Source organism: Macadamia integrifolia, chromosome 14, assembly GCF_013358625.1.
Source record: "Macadamia integrifolia cultivar HAES 741 chromosome 14, SCU_Mint_v3, whole genome shotgun sequence".
Taxonomy (NCBI): domain Eukaryota; kingdom Viridiplantae; phylum Streptophyta; class Magnoliopsida; order Proteales; family Proteaceae; genus Macadamia; species Macadamia integrifolia.
Genome location: NC_056570.1, coordinates 8,618,208 through 8,629,538, shown reverse-complemented (window position 1 = coordinate 8,629,538; position 11,331 = coordinate 8,618,208). Strand labels below are relative to the sequence as shown.

The window sequence follows — 11,331 nt, the reverse complement described above, 5'->3', positions numbered from 1 at the left end:
AAAAAAAAAAAAGAAAGAAGAAAGAACAAATATGTATCTTCATTCCCAAATGAAGTTGATCCCGTAATCTTCCAAATTGATGACTTTGTGGTCTATTAGAAACAAAACCCCAGAACCCAGGATAAAATGACTCACTCTGCGTAAAGAAGATGAACTATCAGGAGACCATGGCCCATAACCATTGGGTCTGTAACCAAAGGAATTACTGGGGTATGACCAGCTACAAATCCTGCTGGTTCTAGTTGGTACCAGACTCCAGGACACGAGAGAGAGAATAAGAAGAAAGAATGACGCTTATGAGTCAGATGCCTCTTCTCTCTCTTTTTGAGCCTAGGCTTCTGTTGGATGTCACTTAGTTTATATGTCCATATTTTTCCTTAAAACCAGAGTATCTACGAACCTCAAATAAGTGGGAATACATATACCACCGCTTGTAACAGGATTGCTAGGTGGCCCCCTTTTAGCAATATCCCTTTCAAACATGTCAGCGATATGCCCTTCAAACATTAGTAGGAGGAGACTTAGGGAGTACTTATTGATGGAAGAGGGGCTCTAAACGATCACAAATGAAGATGTGTTGAAGTGAAAGCCCTTGGGATTATTGAACGTAAATCTGTGCACAAGCAATTGCAAACAGGGTTAAAAGCAGTAGATAGTTTGGTTCCTATAGGCTGTGGTCAATGAGAACTTATAATTGGGGACCGACAAACTGGAAAAACAGATATTGCTATCGATACCATATTAAACCAAAAGCAAATGAACTCAAGGGGCACCTTTGAGAGTGACACATTGTATTGTGTCTATGTAGCAATTGGACAGAAATGCTCAACTGTGGCACAATTAGTTCAAGAGAACAGTTTGCGGAAGGATTGGGAGAAACATCAGTCATTGTTGCAATCTGTATAATTTGTTTGTATAATTCTGTACTTGACCTTGTTGAAATTTACAAAATCCGGTGATGCTGTCCATAGATAATGATTACTTAGGTTATTAATAGGTCTTTTCCTCATTTTCTGACAAAACTATAGTCATCGTTGCAATTTTGGGTATGCAGGAAATCCAAATTGATCAGTTTATCACACACAATCTACAATTTGAGGATATAAACAAGGCATTTGACCTGATGAGGCAAGGGAAATGTTTACGGTGTGTGATACACATGCCACACTAATATTTATGAAGGTATGGATGGATCTAATCGTGAGCAGATAGTACTGTATCTGTACATATGGGTTGTTGAATATATGATCTTTGTCCCTTTTGTTTCCAATCCAGCTGATGAAAACTTTTGAAAATAATAAATTGTGATTTTTTTTCCAGTTTAAAAATTCATCAGTATAATTTTTTTGGTAGAAGTCATCAATATAATTGGCTATATAAATTATCTCACATTTCTTAAATTTTTTTGCTACATTTGTTTTTTACTTCTTGTTTTTCAGAGGGAAATTATCTTCTTCTTTTTTTTTCCCCTTTTGGTGGACCTTAATCCTTGGCATTTGTATCTTTATTAAATTGCAAAGGAAAATGACCAAAGCCCTTGTAATTAGGATTCAGTTGTACTCTATACCCTTGTGCCAAGAACAACAAGGGTATGGAGAAATAACACTCCAAGATTTTTAATCAAGCCTTCTTTGGATACAATGAGTGTGATCAGAAACTCATATTTTTATATGCTCTTGCAGTTTCTACTTATTTATGTTTCATAATTTACTTCGTGAGGGACTGATGTGTTTATATATATACAGGATACTAGACAAAGCACAATGCCACGAGTCTTAAACTTTGTTTCTTTATTTCTTCCTGCCCACCAAGGGAGAAGTTCTCAATTCTTGTTTTGACATTGCTATCCATTCTTGAGAAATCAAAAGGTTTTCTGGTTCAAATTGTGTATTCATATATCTATAGTATGAAACTTTATGTACTCTATAATTTATTACCCTCTCTCTCTCTCTCTCTCTCCTCTGTGTGTGTGTGTGTGTGAAAACACCAGATGTATGGAGAAATAACCAAATAACCAAATATAGCGTTGAATAAACCACAAAGAAAACAACAACGTAATGTGGTTCACCCACCAAATGCTACATCCCCGTCCAAAGATGATCCCTCAAAAGCTACACTAATCCAAAGGAGAATATTACATGAGAGAGTGCACCAAAGAGAAAAACCATGAGAGGAAATCGACCCCATTTGAAAAAAGTCTTGGAACCCAAGCTACAGAACAACAGTGTGAAAATATTATTTTCCTTGTTTACAATGGATTTCTTTTTCATGAAATCTTAAAATTGTTTAAATTAATTTTCTTTCCTGACATTAACAGAAGAGTCACACACCACCATTTTGTTTTCTTCCACTTGTAGAAAGAGCCTCTCCTTCCAAATTTTCCAACTTGGCCTGCTGCTAACTCAACATGAACATGAGATATGGATATTGGGCTTAGAGTGAAAAAAATTCGTCATGACATGACTAAACCATTTGTCAATGGATTGTGTTTGGGGTAAGGGTCCGTAACCCGTCCAAACTAACCTACTTGACCTACAAACATTTTAATTATAAAAATTATTTACCTTTTTTTTTTTTTTTTTTTTTTGGTGAATAATAAATTCATTACCAAAAGGAGAAAAAAGAGGGAATATACAACCCTGAGGGGAAAGAAAAAGAAAAGAATGAAAAAGAAACAGCAACTATAACAAGCTACAGACCCATTAAAGGGTGGGGGCAAATGAGAGGGGGGGAAGCCCCTAGGAGGCCACAACAAGCTTGTTCCTAGGGGAATTACGCAACAGACCAATAAGGAAGCGAGTGGAGGTCGGAACTCACATCAAAGTAGATGGCTTTCCAAATCGAGTTGAAAGAGCGAGAGTTAAAAGTCTATCTTTGAAGATTTTGTTCCATCCAAATGTGGTTGACGGTGGCACAAAAAGCAAGCTTACTAGCAGTGTCGCAAATAGAAGATCCAATATAGGTCATGTCAACTGAGATCCATTTCCTATAGAGGGGTGAAATTCTTCTCCTACAAGGCCAACAATTTTTTTGGACATTTTTCTAATCGAAAGAGGAGAAAGGGCAGCCAAAGAAAGATATTCAGTACCTTAGATCCCATTCCAACAAAAACAACAGATTTTTAGAACGTTGATATGCCAGTTGAGGAGGAAAGATTGGTTAGGGAGATAGTTGAATAGGGCTCTCCAGACAGTGAAGCTATGCCAAGGGATATGGCCTTTGAATCAGACAATCTTTCACTCAAAGGCAAGTTGGTTGAGAGAGTGAAGAAAGTTCCAAGTGGAAGAAGAATTAAAGATGCTAGAAGGCTCAAGAGACTAGTTGACCTTGTCCCCACCAACTCAAAGAGAAGAGAGGGGAGGGAGGGAGGGCCAAACAATGGAGAGAGGGGGAGAGGGAGACAGGGGTGGACTATGCCCCATTCGAAATGATGGAGGAAACTAGGGCACACTTGTCTAGCCCCGAGGAGTAGACCGGTCTGGATCCTATTAGGAGTAGGACCCCAAAGGGATGCCAGTTGTCCATCCAAATGAAAGTGGATAGACCATCCACAATGGTGGAGTGGATAGCTCTAAGGGCAATAGGGCGAAGGCTAAGGATGTGACACCAAACCGAGGAAGCATCGGAGTGGGGGGATACAGTCCCGAGAGAATCTTTATGGGGAAGAGAAGAGTAGACCTAAGAAACCCAAATCTTGTTTTGCTTAGAAACCAGCTTCCATATGAGCTTAAGAGTACCAGTAAGTTAACATCACGGATTCTACGAAGACCCAAACCCCCTTTGGACTTAGGGTGGCAAATTGAAGACCATCTAATGGGATGGAGGAACCTGGTCAAATTGACGCATTTCCAAAGAAAGGTGCACATAAGGGATTCAACTGCTTTGAAGGTGGATTGGGGGATCCAAAAGGAGCCAGACCAATAAATGTAGCAATATTGGAGGACGGATCTGATTAACTCCAACCTACCCACGTAGGAAAGAAGCTTGCATCCAAAGTTGGAGCCTTTTGCAAATGAAAGCAAGCATAGGAGTGCAATGATGGGGATTGGCCTGGCAGCGATAAGGGGGAGGCCCAAGTATTTGGTTGGAAGAGATCGCAGCAAGAATCAAGAAATGCCAAGGAGGGAGGCTGTAACATCATCCGAGACTCCAACCAAAAAGAGGCCGATTTGAGAAGATTGATGCGAACACTGGACAAGCCCTCAAAGAGCTGGTGGGAGGAAAGGATGGATTGGATGGAATGGAGGTCAGCATTGGAGGTCATAATATCGTCGGCAAAGGTGAGGTGGGTGAGATTGAGGGTTTTGCATTTGGGGAAGGGGAGATGATGTGGAGGTAAGTGGAGGACTGAGTGAATTTGGAGAGGACTCCCAAAGAGAGGGTAGCCTTGTCTGGTACCGACAGAGGAGGGGAAATAGCCGGTAGAGGAACCGTTGACAAGGACAAAGAAACGGGGAGAGGAAATACAGGAATGAACCCAGTGGATGAAGTTAGGAGGGAGGACATGCCAGAGAGGACTTTGGAGATGAAGTCCCACCTGATAGAGTCTAACAACTTTATGGATATCAATCTTGAGCAGGGCGGCCAGGGAATGGGATTTTCTATCAAACTCTGACAATCTCTTGGCAAAGGATGATATTATCCGAAATATCATTCAGCAATATTGAGGTGTTTAAGCTGCCAATGTACTCTTGCATTTTCTGATTTTCATCCTTGATGTCTGGATTTCAAGCCAACTTATTGCAACTTCTTCGAAAATTTTTAACACTATAACCTAGAACAGGTCAGATTCATGCCAGCATGACACGGCCTGTTTAAGTAATGTGTCTCCTGCTATGTATGTGTTGGTGGATCATAGCAGCTCATGTTTATCCTCAGATTTCCTATGCCGTTTCTTAAATAGATCATGTTCCGGTTGAGTCAAATCTTACATGAACCAAACGCCAACTCACCTGACTGATTCCATCCCTTCTTCTAATGGAAGGTGTAAATGTGACGATCTTTCATTCCAGAATGTTTTTTGTGATTTTATTATCTTTCTAATTGTTATTCTGTGAAAGAATACATAAATTTATGTTTCTTGGTTATTAAATCGAAATTTTGAACAAGAGAATTTTCATTTATTGCGTCCAAGGCATGCTTTAGTGTTCCCAAGCAGATATATAATATGTTTGCTATGATCAGGTTTGAGGATCTTCAATGCTGTCAAGAGTGAATTAAAATGTCTAGTTCTCAAGCCAAAAGGTGTTCAATTGGTAAACTATCTATGGGGGAGACTAATGTTGGAGGAGGCCATCACATTGTTATATATGATGGATTTCTTGATTGATCATCATTGAAGGGCTTGGGCAAAGAAGATGCAATCTCCTGTGATTATTTAAGAAATTTCAGTTGTAATTTCTATGTGAGTTTCTAGTGGTTGGAGTTTTCTGAAATACACTTGGATCTCTTTGATGTTATACTGAAATTACCTTACCTTTTACTGGAACTAGACCTTTCTTTGGTCGTTCTTGGTAGTTCATTGTGAGTGGTATGTAGTCTTTTCTTTGTGTCCAGTTTGGAAAATAAATTTATTTGCATTCCATGCAACTTCATACAATAGAAGCAGCAATATCTACAGAGCAAAAATGATACTTATTTACCTTCAATAGACATGTGCAGATGAAAAATGACCTAAGAAGCACATTCAATATCCAAACCTTCATCAGAAACCACCTGATGTAATCCCTCCGGGGTTCAGAAACCAAGTTTAGATTCTCTGTGGGCCCCGATAGAACAGTAGAAAACTCAATTTAAGAGTGTATTGGCAGAACAGTAAATATTTATAGGCTTGTAAGGGGAGTGGCAACTTGGTATATAACCAGAATTATAAAGGAGAGGATGTAAGGGGTTTAGGAATTAGTGAGTGTAGGTAAACTTAGAACAAAATGAAAGTACGGATAAAAGGGACAATAGTTAGAAGGGGAGGGAAATAGGGGAATTAGAAGGGGAGGGAAATAGGGGAAATCAACTTTTACAAATATAATATCAGAAAACAGGGGAGGGAATCATCTTCAACATCACTGCAATGGATGCTAAGTGTGACTGCATTTACATTAGACCCCACCTGACCAGTGCATTAGCTTCCTTCCATCTAGAGGGACGAGTCTTACAATGGTTCTGTTGGATGGAAATACTTCACTCGGGCGTTACAAATACATTTTGGACCTAGCTACCGAGTATGAAGACCCAATAACAACTACTCTTGCAAAGCTAAGGCAAACCTCAACTGTCCAGGAGTACCAAGATCAGTTTGAAGCTATAACAAATCCCACAGAAGGGCTGAATGAGGGGCTCAAGTATGAGATTAAGCTTGAAGTTCAGATGTTTCAACCTTTGAATTTATCGGCAACAAGGCTGGCCTGATTTGAAGAGGAGAAATTATTGACATATCAGTCACATATAGAAGGCAACAAAGCCAACTCCACAGCAAGCACAGACTAGCGAGACCAAGCTCTTGTCTTTACACATAAAGAAGCTCATTCCAACAAATAAGATAAAAGACTGAAGAGATAAGGACTTATGCTATTATTATAATGAAGATCTTCCCTTGAGTATTGATGCAAAATGCATAAAATCTACTTAATTGTGGGTGCATGGCCTGAAATTGAAGAATATGATGCTCGCAGTAGCGGTGGGACCCAATATGTAACTGCAAATGAGGAACCACCTTGAGGACAAGGTTGCTCCAATGGTTGTCTTTTTTTATGCCCTGCATCACTTTATTAGCCATTAAGTGAATCAAGGTTTTAGTAGTTGAGTCAAATATTTACTAGTTAGCATGTGTTTTGAGTGTTTGTGGGTAAACAGGAATTAGTTTTAATGTCTTATGAGTAGTTGTGTGGAATGAGAGTTGAAGTGGAAGTTATCATGTCTCATAAATATTTGAAGTACAATAGATTGAATGGAACTAAGGTTTTGGAATCAGCAAAATCTCCTCTTGGGGGTTAGCTTCCTCAAAAATTAAAAAAAAAAAAAAAAAAAAAAAAAGGCTCCTTAGAGGAAGAAGAAAACCCCTATAATAAAGAGAATGAGGGATGTTGCAAGAGTTGCAATAGAGGGGGAGAGAGATAAAGAGGGTCATGGAGGAGGAGCCGGCATAAGGATTTGGTACAATTTTCTTAGTTTGTAAAATTCCTATATATGTACCCTCAACATATTTAATAATGATCAAATGTTTCCTGGGTAAGACACAGGGGCCACATCCAGACGTATAAGTGTGCACACCCGAAGAAGCCTACATTGGTTATTCATGCCCTCCTTGTTTAGGCGTGACCCTTTCCACCCAGAAAACTTTATTCCTTAAATGATATGAATAAAGAATATGATAATACATATGTATATTGCCTAACAGGTTCAAAATGCTTATGTAATCAATTGCCTATATAGTCAACCTGTGGTCAGTAAATTGAACCCGGTATGAAGCAGCCCTTCAGGTTACCTTTAGCTGCCGATTTCCATGACTTTAAATTTGGAGCATGTTTTCTTGGTAGCTGTTGCGGATCTTCCACAAAAACTCTTCCAATCTCTCTCAGCCCTTTTTTTTTTTTTTTTAATTTGAAATTTAATACAATTTCCTTCATTCCACTTTGCAAAAGGTTCTTGGTCGTATAATCTAGTAGGTAACTTTAGGTTACACAATTAGTTGTCGCATGGAAAGATGATGTGATAATTTTGAAAGTTAATAGCTAGGGAAACAGCTTTTCCTTAAAGTGAAGATAAAACTACGTATATTATGATTTTCCCCAGAACTTATAATGGCAGCAACCTTGTGCACTGGATACACCCTTTGATGAATAATCTGAACAAATCACTATCAAATTTGGTCTCTTACGTGATGATGGCTACTTGTTGCAGTTAAGTGGTGGCGTAAGTCTTGGGAGAGATTGCTTGTTCAACTCTCCCCTATTGGATACAAGACATCCTGATATTTCCCCATGTCCGCAACTTCTACCAATGGTTGAACTGGACCCCAAAAATATATATATCAATTTTCGAAGTAAATACCATTTGTGTGGTCAATTGTCATTTATTGACTAACTCCAAATTCACACATCCTATATCCTCCCCTTTTTTTTCCTAGGACAAAATCATAGGTTTTGGTTCAAAGCATGAGTTTTCCTTGTTCTAAATGGAAGAGGATTAATATCATCGCCATATTCAAGTCAAAAAGATAGAAAAAAAAACACAACCCAATAAGAGATCAACATATAAGTCCACTTGTCAACACATCCAACCCTTAAAGTGGAGTGACATGCATGGTTTCTTTTAATATAGATTATAGAGTATAGAATATAGAAGAAGCAAATTTGAAAATTTATAACAAACTGGTCCTTTTTCTTTTCATTCACACGCATGGTGTTAGCCGTGTAGAAAACTTTATTAGTTAAACTACCCATATATCCTTCATTCTTTGGACGATTCTTATAAGGCTACGCACTTTCACATGTCACAATTATTTCCTTAAGAGACACATCAACCCTATAGTCAAACAAGGCAACTTAAAGAAACCACCAAAGCCTTCACAACTCACAAGTCTTTAAAGTCTTCCATAAGAACCAACACATCAAACTATATAATCTTACAAAGAAAGGGTAACCACTAACCACCAAAGCCTTACATTTGAAGGTCTCTCCTTCTAGTCCTCTATAGTACTGTTACATTAGAGAAAGAGGAAGAGAAAGCTTAGCAATGGCAGAAGTGCATCCAAAAATACATCCCGTCGTGGATCCCGAAGCGCCGCCGACGGTGCCATTAGTACCAGAGGGTTCAACTGTATCAGAAAAAGGTGATCCCGCCGTCCAGCAATACCCACCGCCGCCGGTAGTGGTGGTGCAATCAAAGAAGAGGAGGAGGAGTTGTTGCAGGTGTTTGTGTTGGACAATTAGTATTCTTATACTTTTGGTGATTATCATTGCAGCTGTGGTTGGTATACTCTATCTAGTCTTCCAACCAAAGGTTCCATCTTACACTATAGATCGTTTAACCATTAGTAAGTTCTCTATAAACAATGATTTGAGTGTCTCTGCTAAGTTCATCATCAGGCTTAAGGCTTATAATCCCAACAAGAAAATTGGAATTTATTATGAAGATGGGAGCAATCTTACTGCTTGGTACACAACCACAAAGCTATGTCAAGGGTCTTTGCCAGTATTCTATCAGGGTCACCAGAATACAACTATACTTGATTTGGAATTAAATGGTCAGATTCAAGATGGAACTACTATTTTGCAGGAATTAAATCAGCAACAACAGACAGGTAGCATTCCATTGGTTCTTGATGCTAAAGTGCCAGTTAGGATTAAGCTTGGATCATTGAAGCTGATGAAGATGAAGCCTCGTGTAAGATGCAATGTGGTGGTCAATAGCTTGAGTGAGAATTATTCGATTAGTATTAAAAGTAGTAGCTGTAAATTGAAATTTAAGTTTTAAATTTTTAGGGTGAAGTTTTCCTTCACCGCGCGATGGAAGGGAACGAGACCCTTTCCCCTTGAGTGGCTCAGATGGGACCCGTGAATGGATTTCCGTTCACCATGGCCTTAGGAAAACTCGATTCATATACTTTTATTTCTTCTTGTATTCATTTTTTCCCCCTATTTGTTCTGTCATGGCATTTTAGATTCGAGGGAATTTTTATTTTCCCCAAGGAAGAGGAGGTTAGGCATGCTTCCCTTTCATTTACTATATACTCTTTGAATTCATTTCTTCTGGTATATTATAATTAATGAGATTAATGAGGGATTGGAAATTTGGCTCATGGTGTTGCAGTGTTAAGATTTACTACAGTTTTGCTTCTTTCTTTTTCTTTTATTTCTTCTTTTCCTTTTTTTTTTTTTTCAATTTTAATCTGTAGGAATAGACCAAACCTTTAATTACTATGAATCATTCATGTTGGGTAGAGAAACGCTACCTGTCAGTATTTCCCATACAATCCTTTTTTTTTTCATAGTCACCTAAAAACAGGGGTTGTACCTAGAAGTGGCAAACGCTAGATGAGTAGTGTTCTTCTTCCCATGATTGGAGTCGATTCTCAGATCTCCAGACACCAACTTCAACTAGTCGATGCTTTCAATGCAAACTCTGTAGAAATGCAACCCTAAAAGCAATGTAGAAAGTAGTGATAAAACAAGAACAAACAATGCACACAAGTTTACAAGGTTCAGAAAAATTACTTATGTCCTCCGTGAGATGAGATTAAGTTTTTCTGTCAATGGAGAAGAGGGTTATAGTGCTCATCCTCATAGCTCTCAGAATTGCTTATAGAGAAAGTAACTCTCGCTACAAATATATATCGAAAAATCCTAATACCAGAAAGTAAAAAACTGCCCTCAAATAAAAAATGCGAGCGGGGTTACACCCCCGCTAAGCAGGGGGGCCTCCTACCCCCCTTACGACTCTCATGGTCCGCTTACAAGTAAATGGGACCACTATTCTTTCATGGCGCCTGCACCAGTATTTTCTAAATTAAACTGCAACAAATACAACTCTACCTATATCCCAATAAATAGGATGAAAGCTAGTTGTGTGGCAGGCACATCCAAGTGTGAACATACTGTTTTTAGCTGGGGGTGCTTCTTCTCTGAATCAGTCACGTGTTTGGTGGATACATCGGCCTCCTTTCCTTGTAAACTTGACTTTGTTGGGAAACCTTGATTTCTTTGAATAAATTTTAGTTTCCGTTAAAAAAAGATTCAAAGAGTTCATTACCAAACGTGACGTTGATATATTATAATTAAATAATAATTAATATGGTACTAACAAATCCCAAGGAAAAGAAGCTTCCGCGGTCTATTAATTTATATTGATCAAAAGTTCAAATCTCTGTTTAAAAAAAAATAAACATAACGTTCAAATCTCTGTTTTGAAAAAAAAAACATAACGTTCAAATCTCTTATCTTTACCAAAGAAAAAGAGTTCTTATTTTGATTTTGATGTTGTATTTTAATTTTTTTTTCTTTTAATATATTTTCATTTTACACAAACTAAATATTCTCAATTTCTCAATCCATATGCTTAGAACCCTAAAAAATAACTCCAAACCCCCATTAAGCATAAGAAAGCAGGAATGTTTCCCAACCTACAAAACCCTAAATTTTAGTAAGCATGTGAAAGAAACTCCATAAAGCAATGGGAATATAGATTTCCTAGAAACACATGACTGAAGAAGCCAAGGACTTTCATGCACTTTGAATCGCAGTAAACCCTAAAAGTCATAATAATACAATAGCAAGAGCCCGTTTGGTATCGTTTCTGTTCTAGAAACGCCGTTTCGTGTCAAAAATGAAAATTTCA

General features: G+C 38.2%; 2 protein-coding genes across 2 annotated transcripts in view; both read left to right on the top strand.

Moving 5' to 3' along the window:
- Positions 1-5,599, top strand: part of LOC122061456 (alcohol dehydrogenase-like 6) — a 14,456-nt gene extending 8,857 nt beyond the window's left edge. Inside the window, exons 10-11 of the mRNA XM_042624718.1 lie at positions 1,055-1,182; positions 5,185-5,599. Coding sequence (XP_042480652.1) covers positions 1,055-1,171 — 117 coding nt within the window. The 3' untranslated portion in view covers positions 1,172-1,182; positions 5,185-5,599. The remainder of the gene's footprint in view (positions 1-1,054; positions 1,183-5,184) is intronic.
- Positions 5,600-8,652: 3,053 nt separating this feature from the next.
- On the top strand, positions 8,653-9,742 carry LOC122060514 (NDR1/HIN1-like protein 6). Its single transcript, XM_042623619.1, has one exon. It carries the CDS (start codon positions 8,731-8,733, stop codon positions 9,469-9,471), a length of 741 nt encoding a protein of 246 aa, XP_042479553.1. The 5' UTR covers positions 8,653-8,730; the 3' UTR covers positions 9,472-9,742.
- The last annotated feature ends 1,589 nt before the right edge of the window (positions 9,743-11,331 follow it).

Coding starts and splice junctions, on each gene's coding strand:
- LOC122060514 (XM_042623619.1), top strand. CDS start 8,731: ATGGCAGAAGTGCATCCAAAAATACATCCCGTCGTGGATCCCGAAGCG.